The sequence below is a fragment of the Pseudophryne corroboree genome, chromosome 8, assembly GCF_028390025.1.
Source record: "Pseudophryne corroboree isolate aPseCor3 chromosome 8, aPseCor3.hap2, whole genome shotgun sequence".
Classification (NCBI taxonomy): domain Eukaryota; kingdom Metazoa; phylum Chordata; class Amphibia; order Anura; family Myobatrachidae; genus Pseudophryne; species Pseudophryne corroboree.
The window spans coordinates 441454507-441478640 of NC_086451.1; the positions used below are offsets into that span (position 1 = coordinate 441454507).

General features: G+C 48.7%; 1 protein-coding gene and 1 non-coding gene across 3 annotated transcripts in view; both read left to right on the forward strand.

Annotated features, from left to right (window-relative positions):
* Positions 1-24134, forward strand: part of PRRC2A (proline rich coiled-coil 2A) — a 173604-nt gene that overhangs the window by 122254 nt on the left and 27216 nt on the right. For both annotated transcript variants that reach the window (XM_063938097.1, XM_063938098.1), the window contains exons 24-29: positions 11425-11551; positions 11683-11723; positions 12641-12708; positions 12813-13041; positions 13151-13246; positions 18808-18969. In XM_063938097.1, coding sequence (XP_063794167.1) covers positions 11425-11551; positions 11683-11723; positions 12641-12708; positions 12813-13041; positions 13151-13246; positions 18808-18969 — 723 coding nt within the window. The remainder of the gene's footprint in view (positions 1-11424; positions 11552-11682; positions 11724-12640; positions 12709-12812; positions 13042-13150; positions 13247-18807; positions 18970-24134) is intronic.
* LOC134953816 (U5 spliceosomal RNA) lies at positions 1698-1814 on the forward strand. The gene has a single exon (XR_010185798.1). It is a non-coding gene; the product is annotated as a U5 spliceosomal RNA (small nuclear RNA).

A 24134-nucleotide genomic window follows, 5' to 3' on the forward strand; every position in this document is an offset into this window, starting at 1 on the left:
AACATCGGCTTGTGGGAATGCCCACATTTGAGATTTTTATTTTTTATTTTACTTTTTATTTTTAATTTTTACACTTCCCTTCCCAGTTTCTTGAAAAACATGGGTCCGGGAAAGTGCCGCTGCAAGGCAGCGCATGGCGTGTCGGTCCTCACAAAGAGCACCCTCACAGCCACAGGCGCTACAAGGCAGCGCATGGCGTGTCGGTCCTCACAAAGAGCACCCTCACAGCCACAGGCAGCCTCTGTCTCCTGCAAGCTGGACGGAGCTTACAGAAAGAAGCCCCGTCACAGCCAAGATGAGACAAAGAGCTGGAAGGAAGATGAGAAGCTGTACGGAGCTTACAGGAGAAGCCCTGTCACAGCCAAGATGATCTGAGCTGGACGGAGCTTACAGAAAGAAGCCCCGTCACAGCCAGGAGGAAAGCACCGTCAGAACGGAGCTTACAAGTGCGGCACAAGGTATAGTGGGGTGTCAGGGCGGTCAGCTCACGCTGCCGCCCTGCTGTGGGGGAAAGTGTGCTTTACTGTTTGCGCTGATTACAGGGGCCCCGCTGAACGAGCGCGCTATCTACAAACGGAGCGGCCGTACGTCACTCAGAGACGCCGGCCGCTCTCCCAACGATCACCGCCAGCAGCTACTCTAAGTACCCGCACAGCTCCGAGCGGCCGCACGTCATTCAGAGACGCCGGCCGCTCTCCCAACGATCACCGCCAGCAGCTACTCTAAGTACCCGCACAGCTCCGAGCGGCCGCACGTCACTCAGAGACGCCGGCCGCTCTCCCAACGATCACCGCCAGCAGCTAGATCACCGCCAGCAGCTACTCTAAGTACCCGCACAGCTCCAAGCGGCCGCACGTCATTCAGAGACGCCGGCCGCTCTCCCAACGATGAAGCAGCGCACAGCTCCGAGCGGCCGCACGTCACTCATAGACGCCGGCCGCTCTTCCAGCGCTCATTACCATCCGCTGCCCGCCGCTGATTACCACGGCCACTACTGTATGAGAGACGGAGCGGCCGCACATCAATCAGGCATGCCGCCCGCTCGTCCGGACCGTAACTCCCCGGCGCTATACAGCGCTTTCCTGCTTCAGCTAGGTCCCTGCACCCGGTTTTCATCTAGGTCCCTGCACTCGTTCCCGTCCGCTGCAGGTACATGGGAGCAGCGCAGCTGCAGGGGAGGGGAGGGGGAGTAAATGCCATAGCAGCAGCACAAGACTGCATGGGTTAATAAAACATAGTTTTAACCAGATCATGACCTAAACTATGTTTCTATTTGTATGAATGGCAACCATTTTTAACATGCTTCCTGTTTTTCTGTAGGCTGCCATACAATGTAATAAGTGTTTTATTACTGGATTGTGATTATCACACTATAATAGGCTATTAAGCCTATATTACCTGTATAATAGGCTATTAAGCCTATATATATATATATATATATTAAAAAGGTCCTGTGCTTTTCAGTGTATGGGGGCCATTTTTAATCATTACAGTTCTTCCAGTTTAGAATTCCAGAACATTCCGACATACACCTCTCCTCCACAAGGAGGCGCAGGGGTGTTAGTGGGAATTTTTGTTCAGGTTTCACATAATTCTAGAACATTCCTGCCCTACATCTCTAAGCCACTAGAGGCAAAGGGGTGTTAGTGGGAATTTGGTTCGGATTGCACACATGTGAACTGCTTTTCACATAAAGAATACTCTGGTTTCTCTTCAGATCTAATAAATCTTTCGCTGTTGCTAAGATGTCCGTAGAGAGAAATAACCATGAGTTTCATATAATTTTTTTTTTGATGCCTGGCTACGGCTGGCTTTAATATGCTTTTCAGCAACAAAAATATATATATGACACAAAAGAACTTCAATAAGTCGTGCAAGTGTCTATCCGTTGCCTATTGTGGGTCGGTCTGCATAGCTAGTAAGGCTCTAGCGCAGACTAAAAATAACTTTAAAGATCCTATGTTAAGCATTGGCAATTCAAATTCAAAGAGCGGTAACATCGGAGACTCGAAGTACTCCGCCTGCTCTAACTAAAGTCTTTTCAAAGGGCCAATTCCCTTTGGGTACCAGGGTTAATGCACGATTCTATGTCAGATCTCACACAATAACTACGAGTGAGAAGGGTGCATTACACCAGCACTCATATAGTGCGGGGTTTTTGACAACATACATTGCTAAAAACCAGTGAGTCAAGGTCTCCATTTTTACACTTAGTAGACTTTGACCACTCTTTAATCGTTTCCAAAAGGACGCCATCCGCCATTGGTAAGGGCGTCTGTGTCAAACACAATGAGCTTACTGTTAAACTAGACTATGTATGGAAACAATGAGCTTACTGTTAAAAGAAGCTGCAGAGTATATCTGTAAAGCTTCTGCTAACGACGGGTACTTCAATTATCACTTTTCATCGTCGCTAGTTCAGCACGACAAGGCCACACTTTGTTTGGTCCTAAATTTGATATTCAGCCATTACCGCATCCAGTATCAAAACGAAATACTTGTGCCGGCGTTTAATCCCTTTACACTTCAGTTTCAAGGCGGTAGTACAAAACACTCACGCCTTATAACGACAAGTCAGCAAGCCAGTGGTTTCATGACCTCTTTTCCAATTGTGGAAGCGCGTCTTTGCAATTTGCGGGGAGGTCTCAGCTATTCACAGATTCAAGGACAAGACTGCAGGTTTGGCAGGTTGCCATTTAGTCTCTGCTGGGTTTCAGCTGTCTTTAGAATACAGGCAGTAGTACACCAACAGAGTCAGGGTTGCTTATTCCCCTTTGTTTGGGGTAACAAAACCATACAGCTCCGTCGCAGTCTCAATCAGCAAGTCACTTACTGCAGTTTGAAAATAGATTGCTGCGGTTAGTTGTGGCATATTGGAGCCACAAAATTGCATACTTGCACTTGATCTTCACAATGCTTATTTACCCATTCCGGTTTGTTCATCACAGGTTCTAGCGTTTGCAAATCGCCACAACCATTAACCATTTCAGGTCTACCGGTTCTTATACTCGGGTTTTTACCAAAGTGATGTTGGACGATGATAGCTCATCTCACATAAGAACTCTGTCGCAACAGAGTTTCTCTATCTTACACGATCTGCTCATAAGAACTCTGTCTCAACAAAGTTCCTCTAACTTGCGCTACTAATGTATACTGCGGTGGCAGATCACGTTCAAAATAAGATTATAAATACGGTAAATCAAAGACATTTACCTACTACACCAGCAAGAACAAATGTACATCTAGTAATTAGTGCAAAGCACACTAGCGGTACATTGGTGTATTCACCTGTTAAGATAATAATACGTTTTCTCTATCGTCCTAGTGGATGCTGGGGTTCCTGAAAGGACCATGGGGAATAGCGGCTCCGCAGGAGACAGGGCACAAAAAGTAAAGCTTTTCCAGATCAGGTGGTGTGCACTGGCTCCTCCCCCTATGACCCTCCTCCAGACTCCAGTTAGATTTTTGTGCCCGGCCGAGAAGGGTGCAATCTAGGTGGCTCTCCTAAAGAGCTGCTTAGAAAAAGTTTAGCTAGGTTTTTTATTTTACAGTGATTCCTGCTGGCAACAGGATCACTGCAGCGAGGGACTGAGGGGAGAAGGAGTCAACTCACCTGCGTGCAGGATGGATTGGCTTCTTGGCTACTGGACATCAAGCTCCAGAGGGACGATCACAGGTACAGCCTGGATGGTCACCGGAGCCGCGCCGCCGGCCCCCTTGCAGATGCTGAAGTCAGAAGAGGTCCAGAATCGGCGGCTGAAGACTCCTGCAGTCTTCTAAAGGTAGCGCACAGCACTGCAGCTGTGCGCCATTTTCCTCTCAGCACACTTCACACGCGGTCACTGAGGGTGCAGGGCGCTGGGGGGGGGCGCCCTGGGAGGCAAATGTAACCTATATAAAGGCTAAAAATACCTCACATATAGCCCCTAGAGGCTATATGGAGATATTTAACCCCTGCCTGATTTCTCTAAATAGCGGGAGACGAGCCCGCCAGAAAAGGGGCGGGGCCTATCTCCTCAGCACACGGCGCCATTTCCTCTCACAGCTCCGCTGGTCAGGACGGCTCCCAAGTCTCTCCCCTGCACTGCACTACAGAAACAGGGTAAAACAGAGAGGGGGGGGCAAATTTATGGCGATATTTTGATATAACAAAGCAGCTATAAGGGAGCACTTATTATAAGGCTATCCCTGATATATATATAGCGCTTTTGGTGTGTGCTGGCAAACTCTCCCTCTGTCTCCCCAAAGGGCTAGTGGGTCCTGTCTTCGTTAGGAGCATTCCCTGTGTGTCTGCTGTGTGTCGGTACGTGTGTGTCGACATGTATGAGGACGATATTGGTGTGGAGGCGGAGCAATTGCCAAATATGAGGATGTCACCCCCTAGGGAGTCGACACCAGAATGGATGCCTTTATTTATGGAACTACGGGATAGTGTCAACACGCTAAAGCAGTCGTTTGACGACATGAGGCGGCCGGAGAATCAATTAGTGCCTGTCCAGGCGACTCAAACACCGTCAGGGGCTGTGAAACGCCCTTTGCCTCAGTCGGTCGACACAGACCCAGACGCAGGCACTGACTCCAGTGGTGACGGTGACGAATCAACCGTATTTTCCAGTAGGGCCACACGTTATATGATTTTGGCAATGAAGGAGGCGTTACATTTAGCTGATACTACAGGTACCACTAAACAGGGTATTATGTGGGGTGTGAAAAAACTACCTATAGTTTTTCCTGAATCAGAAGAATTAAATGACGTGTGTAATGAAGCGTGGGTTGCCCCTGATAAAAAGCTGATAATTTCAAAGAAATTATTGGCATTATACCCTTTCCCGCCAGAGGTTAGGGAGCGCTGGGAAACACCTCCTAGGGTGGACAAGGCGCTAACACGCTTATCTAAACAAGTGGCGTTACCCTCTCCTGAGACGGCCGCACTTAAAGATCCATCAGATAGGAGGATGGAAAATATCCAAAAAAGTATATACACACATGCAGGTGTTATACTACGACCAGCTGTAGCGACTGCCTGGATGGGCAGTGCTGGGGTAGTTTGGTCAGAGTCCCTGATTGAAAATATTGATACCCTGGACAGGGACAATATTTTACTGTCGTTAGAACAAATAAAGGATGCATTTCTTTATATGCGTGATGCACAGAGGGATATCTGCACACTGGCATCACGGGTAAGTGCTATGTCCATTTCGGCCAGAAGAGCTTTATGGACGCGACAGTGGACAGGCGATGCGGATTCAAAACGGCATATGGAAGTTTTGCCGTATAAAGGGGAGGAGTTATTTGGAGTCGGTCTATCAGATTTGGTGGCCACGGCTACAGCCGGGAAATCCACCTTTCTACCTCAAGTCACTCCCCAACAGAAAAAGGCACCGACTTTTCAACCGCAGCCCTTTCGTTCCTTTAAAAATAAGAGAGCAAAGGGCTATTCATATCTGCCACGAGGCAGAGGTCGAGGGAAGAGACAGCAACACGCAGCTCCTTCCCAGGAACAGAAGCCCTCCCCGGCTTCTACAAAAGCCTCAGCATGACGCTGGGGCTTCTCAAGCGGACTCGGGGACGGTGGGCGGTCGTCTCAAAAATTACAGCGCGCAGTGGGCTCACTCGCAGGTAGATCCCTGGATCCTGCAGATAATATCTCAAGGGTACAGGTTGGAATTAGAGACAGATCCACCTCGCCGTTTCCTGAAGTCTGCTTTACCAACGTCCCCCTCCGAAAGGGAGACGGTTTTGGAAGCCATTCACAAGCTGTACTCTCAGCAGGTGATAGTCAAGGTACCTCTTCTACAACAAGGGAAGGGGTATTATTCCACTCTTTTTGTGGTACCGAAGCCGGATGGCTCGGTAAGGCCTATTCTAAATCTGAAGTCCTTGAACCTGTACATAAAGAAGTTCAAGTTCAAGATGGAGTCACTCAGAGCAGTGATAGCGAACCTGGAAGAGGGGGACTTTATGGTATCCTTGGACATCAAGGATGCGTATCTCCACGTTCCAATTTACCCCTCACACCAGGGGTACCTCAGGTTCGTTGTACAAAACTGTCACTATCAGTTTCAGACGCTGCCGTTCGGATTGTCCACGGCACCTCGGATCTTTACAAAGGTAATGGCCGAGATGATGATTCTTCTTCGAAGAAAAGGCATATTAATTATCCCATACTTGGACGATCTCCTAATAAGGGCAAGGTCCAGAGAACAGCTAGAGATGGGATTAGCACTGTCTCAAGAAGTGCTAAAACAGCACGGGTGGATTCTGAATATTCCAAAATCCCAGTTAATGCCGACAACTCGTCTGCTGTTCCTAGGGATGATTCTGGACACGGTTCAGAAAAAGGTTTTTCTCCCGGAGGAAAAAGCCAAGGAGTTATCCGAGCTTGTCAGGAACCTCCTAAAACCAGGAAAGGTGTCTGTACATCAATGCACAAGAGTCCTGGGAAAAATGGTGGCTTCTTACGAAGCAATTCCATTCGGCAGATTCCACGCAAGAATTTTCCAAAGGGATCTGTTGGACAAATGGTCAGGGTCGCATCTTCAGATGCACCTACGGATAACCCTGTCTCCAAGGACAAGGGTGTCTCTTCTGTGGTGGTTGCAGAGTCCTCATCTATTGGAGGGCCGCAGATTCGGCATACAGGATTGGATCCTGGTGACCACGGACGCCAGCCTGAGAGGCTGGGGAGCAGTCACACAAGGAAGAAACTTCCAGGGAGTATGGACGAGTCTGGAAACGTCTCTTCACATAAACATTCTGGAACTAAGAGCAATATACAATGCTCTAAGCCAGGCAGAACCTCTGCTTCAGGGAAAACCGGTGTTGATCCAGTCGGACAACATCACGGCAGTCGCCCATGTGAACAGACAGGGCGGCACAAGAAGCAGGAGTGCAATGGCAGAAGCTGCAAGGATTCTTCGCTGGGCAGAGAATCATGTGATAGCACTGTCAGCAGTGTTCATCCCAGGAGTGGACAACTGGGAAGCAGACTTCCTCAGCAGACACGATCTTCACCCGGGAGAGTGGGGACTTCATCCAGAAGTCTTCCACATGCTGGTAACCCGTTGGGAAAGACCAATGGTGGACATGATGGCGTCTCGCCTCAACAAAAAACTGGACAGGTATTGCGCCAGGTCAAGAGATCCGCAGGCAATAGCTGTGGACGCGCTGGTAACGCCTTGGGTGTACCAGTCGGTGTATGTGTTTCCTCCTCTGCCTCTCATACCAAAAGTATTGAGAATTATACGGCAAAGAGGCGTAAGAACGATACTAGTGGTTCCGGATTGGCCAAGAAGGACTTGGTACCCGGAACTTCAAGAGATGATCACGGAAGATCCGTGGCCTCTACCTCTAAGGAGGGACTTGCTTCAGCAGGGTCCCTGTCTGTTTCAAGACTTACCGCGGCTGCGTTTGACGGCATGGCGGTTGAACGCCGGATCCTAAAGGAAAAAGGCATGCCGGAAGAAGTCATTCCTACTTTGATTAAAGCAAGGAAGGAAGTAACCGTGCAACATTATCACCGAATTTGGCGAAAATATGTTGCGTGGTGCGAAGATCGGAGTGCTCCGACGGAGGAATTTCAACTGGGTCGATTCCTACATTTCCTGCAATCAGGATTGTCTATGGGTCTCAAATTGGGATCTATTAAGGTTCAAATTTCGGCCCTGTCGATTTTCTTTCAAAAGAATTGGCTTCAGTCCCTGAAGTCCAGACCTTTGTTAAGGGAGTGCTGCATATACAGCCTCCTGTGGTGCCTCCAGTGGCACCGTGGGATCTCAATGTGGTTTTGGACTTTCTAAAATCTCATTGGTTTGAACCACTAAAAAAGGTGGATTTGAAATATCTCACTTGGAAAGTGACCATGCTTCTAGCCCTGGCTTCTGCCAGGAGAGTATCAGAATTGGCAGCTTTATCTTACAAAAGCCCATATCTGATTTTCCATTCGGACAGGGCAGAACTGCGGACTCGTCCGCATTTTCTCCCTAAGGTGGTGTCAGCATTTCATCTGAACCAGCCTATTGTAGTGCCTGCGGCTACAAGTGACTTGGAGGACTCCAAGTTACTGGACGTTGTCAGAGCATTAAAAATATATATTGCAAGGACAGCTGGAGTCAGAAAATCTGACTCGTTGTTTATATTGTATGCACCCAACAAGATGGGTGCTCCTGCGTCTAAGCAGACGATTGCTCGTTGGATCTGTAGCACAATCCAACTTGCACATTCTGTGGCAGGCCTGCCACAGCCTAAATCTGTAAAGGCCCACTCCACAAGGAAGGTGGGCTCATCTTGGGCGGCTGCCCGAGGGGTCTCGGCATTACAACTTTGCCGAGCAGCTACGTGGTCAGGGGAGAACACGTTTGTAAAATTTTACAAATTTGATACTCTGGCTAAGGAGGACCTGGAGTTCTCTCATTCGGTGCTGCAGAGTCATCCGCACTCTCCCGCCCGTTTGGGAGCTTTGGTATAATCCCCATGGTCCTTTCAGGAACCCCAGCATCCACTAGGACGATAGAGAAAATAAGATTTTACTTACCGATAAATCTATTTCTCGGAGTCCGTAGTGGATGCTGGGCGCCCATCCCAAGTGCGGATTATCTGCATAAATTGTACATAGTTATTGTTAACTAATTCGGGTTATTGTTGAAGGAAGCCATCTTTCAGAGGCTCCGCTGTTATCATACTGTTAACTGGGTTTAGATCACAGGTTGTACGGTGTGATTGGTGTGGCTGGTATGAGTCTTACCCGGGATTCAAAATCCTCCCTTATTGTGTACGCTCGTCCGGGCACAGTACCTAACTGGAGTCTGGAGGAGGGTCATAGGGGGAGGAGCCAGTGCACACCACCTGATCTGGAAAAGCTTTACATTTTGTGCCCTGTCTCCTGCGGAGCCGCTATTCCCCATGGTCCTTTCAGGAACCCCAGCATCCACTACGGACTCCGAGAAATAGATTTATCGGTAAGTAAAATCTTATTTTCAAAGCGATTTAGTTCGCCGCCCTTAACTCGCAGTTCCCACAGAGGGACGAGGGTGTATATACTCTGGACGAGAGTCGCAGAGGTTCAGGAGTTGTAGTTAAAAAGATCAGCGACAGCGGTTCTAAAACACGACAGATTGCTGTTGATAAATGTCCTGGAACTCCGTGCATTTTACAATGCACTACATGCTTCGCTTTCAGTCTGACCAGGGGCAGTCAGACAACGCAACGGCAGTTGCATACACAACAAGAAGTCGCATGGCAATACGCCAGGTAACTCGAATCCTCAATGGCTCAGAAGGGATCATTCCGTGAGTGGACATCTGTTAGACAGATGATCTCACCCGTCAGGATTTGGATCCTGAAAACTGGACATTAATTCCAGAGGGGTTTCATATGTGAGTCCACAGAAGGGGGTTACCCTCAGATATACATGATGGCATCTCGCCACAATTACAAAAGCTCAGTATGTGTACAAAACAACAGATCACAAGGGCAGTGGCGGTGGAGTCTCTCACATTCATGTGGCATTCAGCATCGTGTAGCTGGCACCACCATTTTCAGCTGCTATCTCCGTTGCCAAAACGGATCATAAGACAGGTCGTCACAGTCATACTGGTGGTATCTCATGGGTTTCGGAGAAGTTTGCTTCTCGATTTTCCAAGGGATACTTGCATACGATCTTGACCGCTCATAATACGTCCAACCTGTTACAGCAGGGAACGGTCTTTTACCCATAGTTACCTATGTACCTATTACCTATGTACCGCAGATGCGGTTGACGGGGTGAGGGTTCAGACCGCCATCTTAAGAAATGGAGCATTACAGTATCGGTTACACCAACCATGTTACGAGCTAGTAAGCCGCTTAAGGCAGCTCATTATTACAAAATTTCGTGTGCTTACATAGGTGGTAAACCTCGGAAGTATCCGACATCATCCTTCAAGTTACCCGTATTCTGTTAAACGGGGTGGGATGGAAAACTGCGTTTATCTGCACTGAGGGTGCAGGTATCTGTATGGTAAACTTATTTTCAAAGACGTTTGCCTCTATTGCGTCTGTACACATCTTTCTACAAGGTGTAATCAAAGTTCAGACTCTATTTATCCCACCTACAGCGCCAGGTGGCTTGAGGTTGGGTTCAGATTACAGTTTTCATATTTTGAACCCTTACAACAAAGGGGGATTAAGTTTCTCATTTTGGAAAACATTTTTCTTCTAGCCTTGGCTTCGGCAAGGGTTTTGTTTTCATATTTGGGTGCCTGGTATTCCAAGCCACCGTATTTGAGTTTTCTCATGACAAAGCAGATCTTCGGACGAATTCCGCTTTCGTATTCTTCACATCAATATACCAATAGTGGTTCCTGTGTGGACAGCACATTCTAGAATTCTGAATGTGGTACACGCATTACGCGTTTATATATGTCCCGAACGTCTACAGTACGTGATATGAATACGTTGTTTGTTCTCTATGATATTGCCAACTGGGGTTAGCCAGTTTCTCAGCAGACATTATCCAGTGGGATAATAATAATGACTACAAGTCAGGCTTACTTTAAGGCTAAGTTACAATCGCCTACGTCAGTAATAGCTCATCCCACAGGTTCTGTGGGAATGTCAGACCCAGCGGGTCGTGGAGCGTCTACGACGCGGCTACATAGCCTTTAGTGCACCACGTTTGTGCACGTTTACACGTTCTGAATGGTGGCGCCATCAGCATCTAGCTTTGGGCTGCCTACTGTTACAAGTATCAAACAGCTCTCCCGCCCACGAGGGAAGCTTTGGTACGTCCCAAGAGTACTCCAGTGACCCCTAGTGGATGATAAAGAAAATAGGATTTTGGTACTTACCAGGTAAATCCTTTTCTTTGAATCCATAGGGGGCACTGGACGCCCACCCAGAGCAGTTTTACCTGGGTTGTTTTAAGCTCAAGGGAGCTTAGGGTAACAAGTTTTACTTGATTGATAGTAAGCTCAGAGGAGCTTATGGTAACACATTTTCACCGATTGGTTCAAATTATAAAGTTCTATCGGTTATGGTGTCAACTGTTTAGTTGACAGTAAGGTTATGGGTCAACATTGTTGTTGTCCGTTATGTTATGGTTATGGTGTCAACTGTTTAGTTGACAGTAAGGTTATGGGTCAACATTGTTGTTGTCCGTTATGTTATAGGTATTCTCCATTGTCAACCTCTCTATATAGTTCCTGTTCGCTCAGTAAAAAACACTGAGAGAGTACACTGAGGTACTCGGGGATATGGAGGGGGGGAGAGTCCTAAATTTAAATATTCAGTGCCTTTGTTCGGCTACGCCCGTCCATATCCCAAGAGTACTCCAGTGCCCCCTATGGATTCAAAGAAAAGGATTTACCTGGTAAGTACCAAAATCCTATTTTCTGTCTTCACTGTGATGTGCCCTTTACTTTCCAACACTCGTGTGCTGACTTGCAGACAGGCCCCTCGCCGCGGACGTGGAATCTCCCCCCACATCATTCAGCAACAGCTGAGCCGCACATGGATTCTCAACAGCTGGCGCTATCATCTGCCCTCCCGGAAGGGGCACAATCTCATCTGCCAGGTACAAGCAAGTAACGTCCAGTGGTGACGTCTAGTCTTGTATTGTGCATTTTTTTTTACGGAAAGATGGTTTAGTGAGGTCTACAGTTTATCTGTTTGTTATCTCTAACAATGAGTCTCTTGATTTTGCAGAGGATCGAAGCCAGAGAGTGTACTCTAACCAGTACTATCAGGTACAAAAGACTAGGTTCTCTCTCATATTACAGCTGGGTGCACTATCCTACAGGTACCTGTGTAGAAAAGAAGCCGTATGTTTCACTATGGCAGCAACTTGTTTTCAGCACAGGTACCTGTAGAACCGTGTTTCCGTCTCCTAGTGTATATTGCACGGGAAGTAACGTTTCTGTTCTTCAGACGCCAGGCTTTATTTTATGAAGCACCAGCTTTGGTAAGCCATCGCTTCCCAGCGGGTCTGAGGTGAACATTTAAAACGCACTCGCAGTCTGGGTAAAGGCCCAGCCGTTTGAAATGTGAAATTCTACCCGTCCGGGAAGCAGCTCCTTACAAAAGCTGTACACCTTAAAAAATAAAGTCTTACACTTTGTTCACACTGCAATTGCCGGGTCGCACCCAGGAATTGGAAACGGGTTATTCACGGGTGCCATCCAGCATTGGACCCGTGCAGCGTGAACAGGGTGGCTTCCCGACCCGGCAGTATGCCAAGTTGGGTTGCCATCTGGGGGCGGGGACAGAGGCGGCATCTGGGGCGGGTGCAGAGGCGGCGCCATCTCTCCCTATACTGTGACCAGGTCCCGGGTCGAATCGACCCGGGTGAACACGTTCACACTGCGCTTGGCCAGGTAATAACCCTTCTTTATTCCCGGGTTGAATTACCGTGTCAGGCGACCCGGGAGTTCAGCAGTGACCCCTTCACACTGATTAGCGACCCGCGTCGGCCCCGGCAAAATACCGGGTCGATACTGGGTTTTTTGTGCAGTGTGAATGGGGTATCAGTTACCATCAGGATTTGCCTCATGGTTCAAAAAACATGATCTATCTTTGTTCCATGAATGTTTTCCATTGTATTTATTGTATCTGGAATATTCATGTAACCTGATTAGTAATTTCCATTGCTTGTATTGCGTGTCAGGTGGATGTCCATGTCACAAGCACGGGCAGTGGGTACAGGCCTGGAACCCCCTCTCTGCAGCCCTACAGGTCTGAGATATAACCTTGATTTAGCAATCTTTGTGTTGGCCTATCAGGCCCTTTTATGATGTTTCTTATCCCACAGTGTGGTTTTATCTCTCTGTCTCTGGCAGATCCCAGCCTCTGTACCTGCATGCTGCTCCATCACCAGGCTCATCACCTGCTCTCCTGCCTACATCCGCTCTACTCTCCGGCATAGCCCTGAAAGGCCAGTACCTGGAGTTTAGTGACTTGAGCAAGGTGCCTGCGGGCAGCCTACTGTACCAGGCTCCAGCTTTCCTTTATAGTGGGCATTACTGCCCAGCCCAGGTCAGCACTGACCAACAGCAGCAGCTGCTGCAGGTGAGCCAAGAATAGCTTGCGTGTACTGGGCGCGTGCGGAGCCTAGCTGGAACCACCATGGAACTAAATGGTTACTGTGCCATTTACGGTTAATTGTTTTCCCCTTCAGGTCAGACAGGACATGACATCTCCATCAGACTATTACTCTCCTCCTCTTCATCATGCGGGGCAGAGCGGATATCTCCCTACAGCTCCTACCCAGCAGGTTCTTATGGTTATAGTTCTACAAAGTTTCTGTCTGTACTGTACCTGTGCTGTGTATACATGTCATGGTGTAGTAGTGTGTGAGAGGAGACTGGCACTGCTGCTGTGTGTACTGTACCTGTGTTGTGTATACATGTCATGGTGTAGTAGTGTGTGAGGAGACTGGCACTGCTGATGTCTGTACTGTACCTGTGCTGTGTATACATGTCATGGTGTAGTAGTGTGTGAGGGGAGACTGGCACTGCTGCTGTCTGTACTGTACCTGTGCTGTGTATACATGTCATGGTGTAGTAGTGTGTGAGGGGAGACTGGTGCTGCTGCTGTCTGTACTGTACCTGTGCTGTGTATACATGTCATGGTGTAGTAGTGTGTGAGGGGAGACTGGCACTACTGATGTCTGTACTGTACCTGTGCTGTGTGTACATGTCATGGTGTAGTAGTGTGTGAGGGGAGACTGGCACTGCTGCTGTCTGTACTGTACCTGTGCTGTGTATACATGTCATGGTGTAGTAGTGTGTGAGGAGACTGGCGCTGCTACTGTGTGTACATGTCATGGTGTAGTAGTGTGTGAGAGGAGACTGGCACTGCTGCTGTCTGTACTGTACCTGTGCTGTGTATACATGTCATGGTGTAGTAGTGTGTGAGGGGAGACTGGTGCTGCTGCTGTCTGTACTGTACCTGTGCTGTGTATACATGTCATGGTGTAGTAGTGTGTGAGAGGAGACTGACACTGCTGCTGTCTGTACTGTACCTGTGCTGTGTATACATGTCATGGTGTAGTAGTGTGTGAGGGGGAGACTGGCACTGCTGCTGTCTGTACTGTACCTGTGCTGTGTATACATGTCCTGGTGTAGTAGTGTGTGAGGGGAGACTGGCACTGCTGCTGTCTGTACTGTACCTGTGCTGTGTATTCATGTCATGGTGTAGTAGTGTGTGAGGAGGAGACTGGCACTGCTGCTGTCTGTACTGTACCTGTGCTGTGTACACATGTCATGGTGTAGTAGTGTGTGAGAGGAGATTGGCACTGCTACTGTCTGTACTGTACCTGTGCTGTGTGTACATGTCATGGTGTAGTAGTGTGTGAGAGGAGACTGGCACTGCTGCTGATATCTGTACTGTACCTGTGCTGTGTATACATGTCATGGTGTAGTAGTGTGTGAGGAGGAGACTGGCACTGCTGCTGTCTGTACTGTACCTGTGCTGTGTACATGTCATGGTGTAGTAGTGTGTGAGAGGAGACTGGCACTGCTGCTGTCTGTACTGTACCTGTGCTGTGTGTACATGTCATGGTGTAGCAGTGTGTGAGGGGAGACTGGCACTGCTGCTGTCTGTACTGTACCTGTGCTGTGTATACATGTCATGGTGTAGTAGTGTGTGAGGGGAGACTGGCACTGCTGCTGTCTGTACTGTACCTGTGCTGTGTATACATGTCATGGTGTAGTAGTGTGTGAGGGGAGACTGGCACTGCTGCTGTCTGTACTGTACCTGTGCTGTGTATACATGTCATGGTGTAGTAGTGTGTGAGGGGAGACTGGTACTGCTGCTGATATCTGTACTGTACCTGTGCTGTGTATACATGTCATGGTGTAGTAGTGTGTGAGGAGGAGACTGGCACTGCTGCTGTCTGTACTGTACCTGTGCTGTGTACATGTCATGGTGTAGTAGTGTGTGAGAGGAGACTGGCACTGCTGCTGTCTGTACTGTACCTGTGCTGTGTGTACATGTCATGGTGTAGCAGTGTGTGAGGGGAGACTGGCACTGCTGCTGTCTGTACTGTACCTGTGCTGTGTATACATGTCATGGTGTAGTAGTGTGTGAGGGGAGACTGGTGCTGCTGCTGTCTGTACTGTACCTGTGCTGTGTATACATGTCATGGTGTAGTAGTGTGTGAGGGGAGACTGGCACTGCTGCTGTCTGTACTGTACCTGTGCTGTGTATACATGTCATGGTGTAGTAGTGTGTGAGGGAAGACTGGTACTGCTGCTGTCTGTACTGTACCTGTGCTGTGTATACATGTCATGGTGTAGTAGAGTGTGAGAGGAGACTGGCACTGCTGCTGTCTGTACTGTACCTGTGCTGTGTATACATGTCATGATGTAGTAGTGTGTGAGGAGGAGACTGGCACTGCTGCTGTCTGTACTGTACCTGTGCTGTGTATACATGTCATGGAGTAGTAGTGTGTGAGGGGAGACTGGCACTGCTGCTGTCTGTACTGTACCTGTGCTGTGTATACATGTCATGGTGTAGTAGTGTGTGAGGGGAGACTGGCACTGCTGCTGTCTGTACTATACCTGTGCTGTGTATACATGTCATGGTGTAGTAGTGTGTGAGAGGAGACTGGCACTGCTGCTGTGTACTGTACCTGTGCTGTGTATACATGTCATGGTGTAGTAGTGTGTGAGAGGAGACTGGCACTGCTGCTGTCTGTACTGTACCTGTGCTGTGTATACATGTCATGGTGTAGTAGTGTGTGAGGAGGAGACTGGCACTGCTGCTGTCTGTACTATACCTGTGCTGTGTGTACATGTCATGGTGTAGTAGTGTGTGAGGAGGAGACTGGCACTGCTGCTGTGTACTGTACCTGTGCTGTGTATACATGTCATGGTGTAGTAGTGTGTGAGGAGGAGACTGGCACTGCTGCTGTCTGTACTGTACCTGTGCTGTGTATACATGTCATGGTGTAGTAGTGTGTGAGGAGGAGACTGGCACTGCTGCTGTCTGTACTATACCTGTGCTGTGTGTACATGTCATGGTGTAGTAGTGTGTGAGGAGACTGGCACTGCTGCTGTCTGTACTGTACCTGTGCTGTGTATACATGTCATGGTGTAGTAGTGTGTGAGGAGACTGGCACTGCTGCTGTCTGTACTGTACCTGTGCTGTGTATACATGTCATGGTGTAGTAGTGTGTGAGGAGGAGACTGGCACTGCTGCTGTCTGTACTGTACCTGTGCTGTGTATACATGCCATGATGTAGTAGTGTGTGAGGGGAGACTTGCACTGCTGTCTGTACTGTACCTGTGCTGTGTATACATGTCATGGTGTAGTAGTGTGTGAGGGGGAGACTGGCACTGCTGCTGTCTGTACTGTACCTGTGCTGTGTATACATGTCATGGTGTAGTAGTGTGTGAGGAGAGACTGGCACTGCTGCTGTCTGTACTGTACCTGTGCTGTGTATACATGTCATGGTGTAGTAGTGTGTGGGGGGAGACTGGCGCTGCTGCTGCTGTCTGTACTGTACCTGTGCTGTGTGTACATGTCATGGTGTAGTAGTGTGTGAGGGGAGACTGGCACTGCTGCTGTCTGTACTGTACCTGTGCTGTGTATACATGTCATGGTGTAGTAGTGTGTGGGGGGAGACTGGCACTGCTGATGTCTGTACTGTACCTGTGCTGTGTATACATGTCATGGTGTAGTAGTGTGTGAGAGGAGACTGGCACTGCTGCTGTCTGTACTGTACCTGTGCTGTGTATACATGTCATGGTGTAGTAGTGTGTGAGGAGGAGACTGGCACTGCTGATGTCTGTACTGTACCTGTGCTGTGTATACATGTCATGGTGTAGTAGTGTGTGAGGGGAGACTGGCACTGCTGCTGTCTGTACTGTACCTGTGCTGTGTATACATGTCATGGTGTAGTAGTGTGTGAGGAGAGACTGGCACTGCTGCTGTCTGTACTGTACCTGTGCTGTGTATACATGTCATGGTGTAGTAGTGTGTGAGGGGAGACTGGCGCTGCTGCTGTCTGTACTGTACCTGTGCTGTGTATACATGTCATGGTGTAGTAGTGTGTGAGGGGAGACTGGCACTGCTGCTGTCTGTACTGTACCTGTGCTGTGTATACATGTCATGGTGTAGCAGTGTGTGAGGGGAGACTGGCACTGCTGCTGTCTGTACTGTACCTGTGCTGTGTATACATGTCATGGTGTAGTAGTGTGTGAGGGGAGACTGGCACTGCTGCTGTCTGTACTGTACAGGTGCTGTGTGTACATGTCATGGTGTAGTAGTGTGTGAGGAGGAGACTGGCACTGCTGCTGCTGTCTGTACTGTACCTGTGCTGTGTATACATGTCATGGTGTAGTAGTGTGTGAGGAGGAGACTGGCACTGCTGCTGTCTGTACTGTACCTGTGCTGTGTATACATGTCATGGTGTAGTAGTGTGTGAGGGGAGACTGGCACTGCTGCTGTCTGTACTGTACCTGTGCTGTGTATACATGTCATGGTGTAGCAGTGTGTGAGGGGAGACTGGCACTGCTGCTGTCTGTACTGTACCTGTGCTGTGTATACATGTCATGGTGTAGCAGTGTGTGAGGGGAGACTGGCGCTGCTGCTGCTGTCTGTACTGTACCTGTGCTGTGTGTACATGTCATGGTGTAGTAGTGTGTGAGGGGAGACTGGCACTGCTGCTGTCTGTACTGTACCTGTGCTGTGTATACATGTCATGGTGTAGTAGTGTGTGAGGAGGAGACTGGCACTGCTGCTGTCTGTACTGTACCTGTGCTGTGTATATATGTCATGGTGTAGTAGTGTGTGAGGAGGAGACTGGCATTGCTGCTGTCTGTACTGTACCTGTGCTGTGTGTACATGTCATGGTGTAGTAGTGTGTGAGGAGGAGACTGGCACTGCTGCTGTCTGTACTGTACCTGTGCTGTGTACACATGTCATGGTGTAGTAGTGTGTGAGGGGAGACTGGCACTGCTGCTGTCTGTACTGTACCTGTGCTGTGTGTACATCTCATGGTGTAGTAGTGTATGAGGGGAGGCTGGCACTGCTGCTGTCTGTACTGTACCTGTGCTGTGTATACATGTCATGGTGTAGTAGTGTGTGAGGAGGAGACTGGCATTGCTGCTGTCTGTACTGTACCTGTGCTGTGTGTACATGTCATGGTGTAGTAGTGTGTGAGGGGAGACTGGCACTGCTGCTGTCTGTACTGTACCTGTGCTGTGTATACATGTCATGGTGTAGCAGTGTGTGAGGGGAGACTGGCACTGCTGCTGTCTGTACTGTACCTGTGCTGTGTATACATGTCATGGTGTAGTAGTGTGTGAGGAGGAGACTGGCACTGCTGCTGTCTGTACTGTACCTGTGCTGTGTATACATGTCATGGTGTAGTAGTGTGTGAGAGGAGACTGGCGCTGCTGTCTGTACTGTACCTGTGCTGTGTATACATGTTATGGTGTAGTAGTGTGTGAGGGGAGACTGGCACTGCTGCTGTCTGTACTGTACCTGTGCTGTGTATACATGTCATGGTGTAGTAGTGTGTGAGAGGAGACTGGCACTGCTGCTGTGTGTACTGTACCTGTGCTGTGTATACATGTCATGGTGTAGTAGTGTGTGAGGGGAGACTGACACTGTGCTGTGTGTACATGTAATGGTGTAGTAGTGTGTGTGAAGGGAGGCTGGCATTGCTGCTGTCTGTACTGTACCTGTGTATACATGTCGTCATGGTGTAGTAGTATGTGAGGGGAGACTGACACTGTGCTGTGTGTACATGTCATGGTGTAGTGGTTTGTGAGTAGTATGCTGACAATGCTGCCATATGGTAAATTTCTGCTTTCTTTTTGGAAGGTATTACTTTCTATGATGGATGCTCAGCTCCCAGTAATGGGATTTGGTTCCTTGTCATCGGCGGCTCAGCAGTCTCCACTTGTCACTGTAGGTCAAGCACTGCAGCCTCTTCACCAACTCTCTGCCACAGGCCGGACACTTTTGCACAATGTCAGAAATGAGGTAAGTACTTTGAGATAGAGATGAGCGGATTCGGTTTTACTCGGTTTTACTCGGTTCTCAAAACCGAATCTTATTGGCTCACGGATGTCACGTGTTTTGGATAGCCAATAAGATTCGGTTTTGAGAACCGAGTAAAACCGAATCCGCTCATCTCTACTTTGAGATAGAAATGCGTGTAGTCGAGTGGATACATTCTAGCAGGCCATACCTTGTATATTTAAAAATACAAAGCAAATACAAAGCAAAAAAAATATTCTGCAATAGTGGCATTATGTCATCTTTCAATTTTAATTTTTTTTCTACAAAAACATAACGGATTAAAAGTCTCTTGTTCTGATTTTATAAACTATATAACAAACTACTGTATATTATGTTACATTGATATATGGAGGGTTTGGATTAAACATTGAATACATACCTAATAGTAACTCTAAAGGCATCTTAATTCAGGGACCCAAAATTGATCTTATCACAAGATACGTATTACTGTTAGAAATGTATAAACCTTCAGGACCAAACCTATACTACTGGCATAAAAGTACAAATCCATGTTCTACAATGTGGGTATTTCTCTTCCATCCACTAGGGGACACTGGAGCATCCATTTACATTAGGGGTGTGAAGCTTGTAACCGGAGGTGTGGCACAATCTAAAATTAGCATTGTCTGCACAGCCGGCTCCTCCCCCTTCACATCCCTCCTCCCTCAGTTTGGAAAATTGTGCCAGGAGGAAAGAAGCACAAGATGGGAGCTCCTGCTCCATGAAGACAATTTATTTATTTTATTTATTTATATTTTTACTTTTTATTGTTTATACTGGCCCAATCCCTCCTAACTAAAAGTAGGGTGCAGGCTTTTTTCCTAAGGAAAACTTCCCAATCCCACCTAAATGGAAGGAGGGTGCAGGCTTTAGCACAGGAAAAAAGACGATGCCCAATCCCACCTAAATGGAAGGAGGGTGCAGGCTTAACTAACAGAATAAAGAACTCCGTCCACCTAGTAAAAGGAGGACAAGTGTCTGCAGTGTGGAGAGACAAGGATCCCAGCTAAAGGGATCTAGATCTCTCAACTGGAGGAGGACTCAGAGGTTGTCGTGAGTACTGGTGGTAACAGAAGCCCTAGTTTCTTAGCCCAACACCACGCTGCTGCCATCTGCCATATTTAATCCAACAATAGCAGCGCAGCGTCCCCCGCTCTCCCTCCCTCCACAGCTTTATCAAGTACCTCCAGCCAGCTCTCCCTGCGTCCCCTCTTCAGTGAGCGATGCGTTATTTTTTTACACACTGATCTCCCCTGTTAACAGCGGTGGGGAGATCAGTGTAGCCGTAGCAGGAGTGAGCGGACGTAAGAACGCGGCACAGAGTTAGGGCAGCATGCGATCATCCCCCTCCCGCCGCCGCCTCACGGAGACACTGTCACAGTCTTCCAGCCTCCCGGCCAGCTGCAACGCCCCTTCCCGATCCTCCGCGGCACACGCAGTGAGGTAACTCCGTGGTGCATCATATGGAGGAGATCGGGAGAGACGGTGTTGTGTGAGCGGCGGGGTGGGGGGTTACTCATGCAGCAGAGGCGTCTCGCTCTGGGACGCGCTGCGAGGACAGGCGGCCACGGCAGACTAGGGGCTCCATCGTTTCCTAACGTGGAGCAGGTAAACCAACTAGCGCTGGGACATTAGGGGCTCCGGCGGCCACAGGTACCCGTGTAAATGTAAGTGATGTGTCACAAAATTTTCAAATGCGGCCATTTTTCAGGAACTAAGAGGCGACAAAACGTCACTGTTAGCAGAACACGCCCCCTCTTCGTGGGGACATGATGTCTAGCCAGTCAGAATAGGGGGTGGGGTCTTATATTAAAATAGGAGTGCTCCCTCTACTTATGAGAAATCTGGCCTGTTAAAAGTACAGAGGATTTTGCTCCCTCTTCTGGTGAATAGTGGTCGCTGCTGCAAAGGATCCTCCTGTATATTAATCATAGATCTTTATGCTTTATATTTCTCTGACGTCCTAGTGGATGCTGGGAACTCCGTAAGGACCATGGGGAATAGCGGCTCCGCAGGAGACTGGGCACAAAAAGTAAAAGCTTTAGACTAGCTGGTGTGCACTGGCTCCTCCCCCTATGACCCTCCTCCAAGCCTCAGTTAGATTTTTGTGCCCGAACGAGAAGGGTGCAAGCTAGGTGGCTCTCCTGAGCTGCTTAGAAGTAAAAGTTTAAATAGGTTTTTTATTTTCAGTGAGTCCTGCTGGCAACAGGCTCACTGCATCGTGGGACTAAGGGGAGAAGAAGCGAACTCACCTGACTGCAGAGTGGATTGGGCTTCTTGGCTACTGGACATTAGCTCCAGAGGGACGATCACAGGTTCAGCCTGGATGGGTCCCGGAGCCGCGCCGCCGGCCCCCTTACAGAGCCAGAAGAGCGAAGAGGTCCGGAGAAAGCGGCGGCAGAAGACGTTCCTGTCTTCAAATAAGGTAGCGCACAGCACTGCAGCTGTGCGCCATTGCTCTCAGCACACTTCACACTCCGGTCACTGAGGGTGCAGGGCGCTGGGGGGGAGCGCCCTGAGACGCAATAAAAACGATATAAAAACCTTATATGGCTAAAAAAAATGCATCACATATAGCTCCTGGGCTATATGGATGCATTTATCCCCTGCCAGTTTCCTGAAAAAAGCGGGAGAAAAGGCCGCCGTGAAGGGGGCGGAGCCTTTCTCCTCAGCACACAAGCGCCATTTTCTTTCACAGCTCCGCTGGAAGGACGGCTCCCTGACTCTCCCCTGCAGACTACACTACAGAAACAGGGTAAAACAAGAGAGGGGGGGGCACTATTGGCAGCTAATATATAATAAAGCAGCTATAAAGGGAGTAACACTTATATAAGGTTATCCCTGTATATATATAGCGCTCTGGTGTGTGCTGGCAAACTCTCCCTCTGTCTCCCCAAAGGGCTAGTGGGGTCCTGTCCTCTATCAGAGCATTCCCTGTGTGTGTGCTGGGTGTCGGTACGATTGTGTCGACATGTATGAGGAGGAAAATGATGTGGAAGCAGAGCAATTGCCTGTGTTAGTGATGTCACCCCCTAGGGAGTCGACACCTGACTGGATGGTAGTAATTAAAGAATTACGTGACAATGTCAGCACTTTGCAAAAAACTGTTGACGACATGAGACAGCCGACAAATCAATTAGTGCCTGTTCAGGCGTCTCAGACACCGTCAGGGGCGCTAAAACGCCCGTTACCTCAGATGGTCGACACAGACCCTGACACGGATACTGAATCCAGTGTCGACGGTGACGAGACAAACGTAATGTCCAGTAGGGCCACACGTTACATGATCACGGCAATGAAGGAGGCATTGAACATTTCTGACACTACAAGTACCACAAAAAAGGGTATTATGTGGGGTGTGAAAAAACTACCAGTAGTTTTTCCTGAGTCAGATGAATTAAATGAGGTGTGTGATAAAGCGTGGGTTTCCCCCGATAAAAAACTGCTGATTTCTAATAAATTATTGGCACTATACCCTTTCCCGCCAGAGGTTAGGGCACGTTGGGAAACACCCCCTAGGGTAGATAAGGCGCTCACACGCTTATCAAAACAAGTGGCGTTACCGTCTCCTGATACGGCCGCTCTCAAGGAACCAGCTGATAGAAGGCTGGAAAATATCTTAAAAGGTATATACACACATACCGGTGTTATACTGCGACCAGCGATCGCCTCAGCCTGGATGTGCAGCGCTGGAGTGGCTTGGTCGGATTCCCTGACTGAAAATATTGATACCCTGGATAGGGACAGTATATTATTAACTATAGAGCATTTAAAGGATGCATTACTATATATGCGAGATGCACAGAGGGATATTTGCACCCTGGCATCTAGAGTAAGTGCGATGTCCATTTCTGCCAGAAGAACGTTATGGACGCGACAGTGGTCAGGTGATGCGGATTCCAAACGACATATGGAAGTATTGCCGTATAAAGGGGAGGAGTTATTTGGGGTCGGTCTATCGGACCTGGTGGCCACGGCAACGGCTGGAAAATCCACCTTTTTACCCCAGGTCACCTCTCAGCAGAAAAAGACACCGTCTTTTCAAACCCAGTCCTTTCGTCCCTATAAGGGCAAGAGGGAAAAAGGCCGCTCATTCCTGCCCCGGGGCAGAGGAAGGGGAAAAAGACTGCACCATGCAGCCTCTTCCCAGGAGCAGAAGCCCTCCCCCGCTTTTGCCAAGTCCTCAGCATGACGCTGGGGCTCTGCAAGCAGACTCGGGCACGGTGGGGGGCCGTCTCAAGAATTTCAGCGCGCAGTGGGCTCACTCGCAAGTGGACCCCTGGATCCTGCAGGTAGTATCACAGGGGTACAAATTGGAATTCGAGACGTCTCCCCCTCGCCGGTTCCTGAAGTCTGCTCTACCAACGTCTCCCTCCGACAGGGAGGCAGTATTGGAAGCTATTCACAAGCTGTATTCCCAGCAGGTGATAATCAAGGTACCCCTCCTACAACAGGGAAAGGGGTATTATTCCACGCTGTTTGTGGTACCGAAGCCGGACGGCTCGGTGAGACCAATTTTAAATCTAAAATCTTTGAACACTTACATAAAAAGGTTCAAATTCCAGATGGAGTCACTCAGAGCAGTGATAGCGAACCTGGAAGAAGGGGACTATATGGTATCTCTAGACATCAAGGATGCTTATCTCCATGTCCCAATCTACCCTTCTCACCAAGGGTACCTCAGGTTTGTGATACAAAACTGTCATTATCAGTTTCAGACGCTGCCGTTTGGATTGTCCACGGCACCACGGGTCTTTACCAAGGTAATGGCCGAAATGATGATTCTTCTTCGAAGAAAAGGCGTATTAATTATCCCTTGGACGATCTCCTGATAAGGGCAAGGTCCAGGGAACAGTTAGAGGTCGGAGTAGCGCTATCTCAGGTAGTGCTACGTCAGCACGGGTGGATTCTAAATATCCCAAAATCACAGCTGATTCCAACAACACGTCTACTGTTCCTAGGGATGATTCTGGACACAGTCCAGAAAAAGGTGTTTCTCCCGGAGGAGAAGGCCAGGGAGTTATCCGAGCTAGTCAGGAACCTCCTAAAACCTGGACAAGTGTCAGTGCATCAGTGCACGAGAGTCCTGGGAAAAATGGTGGCTTCTTACGAAGCGATTCCATTCG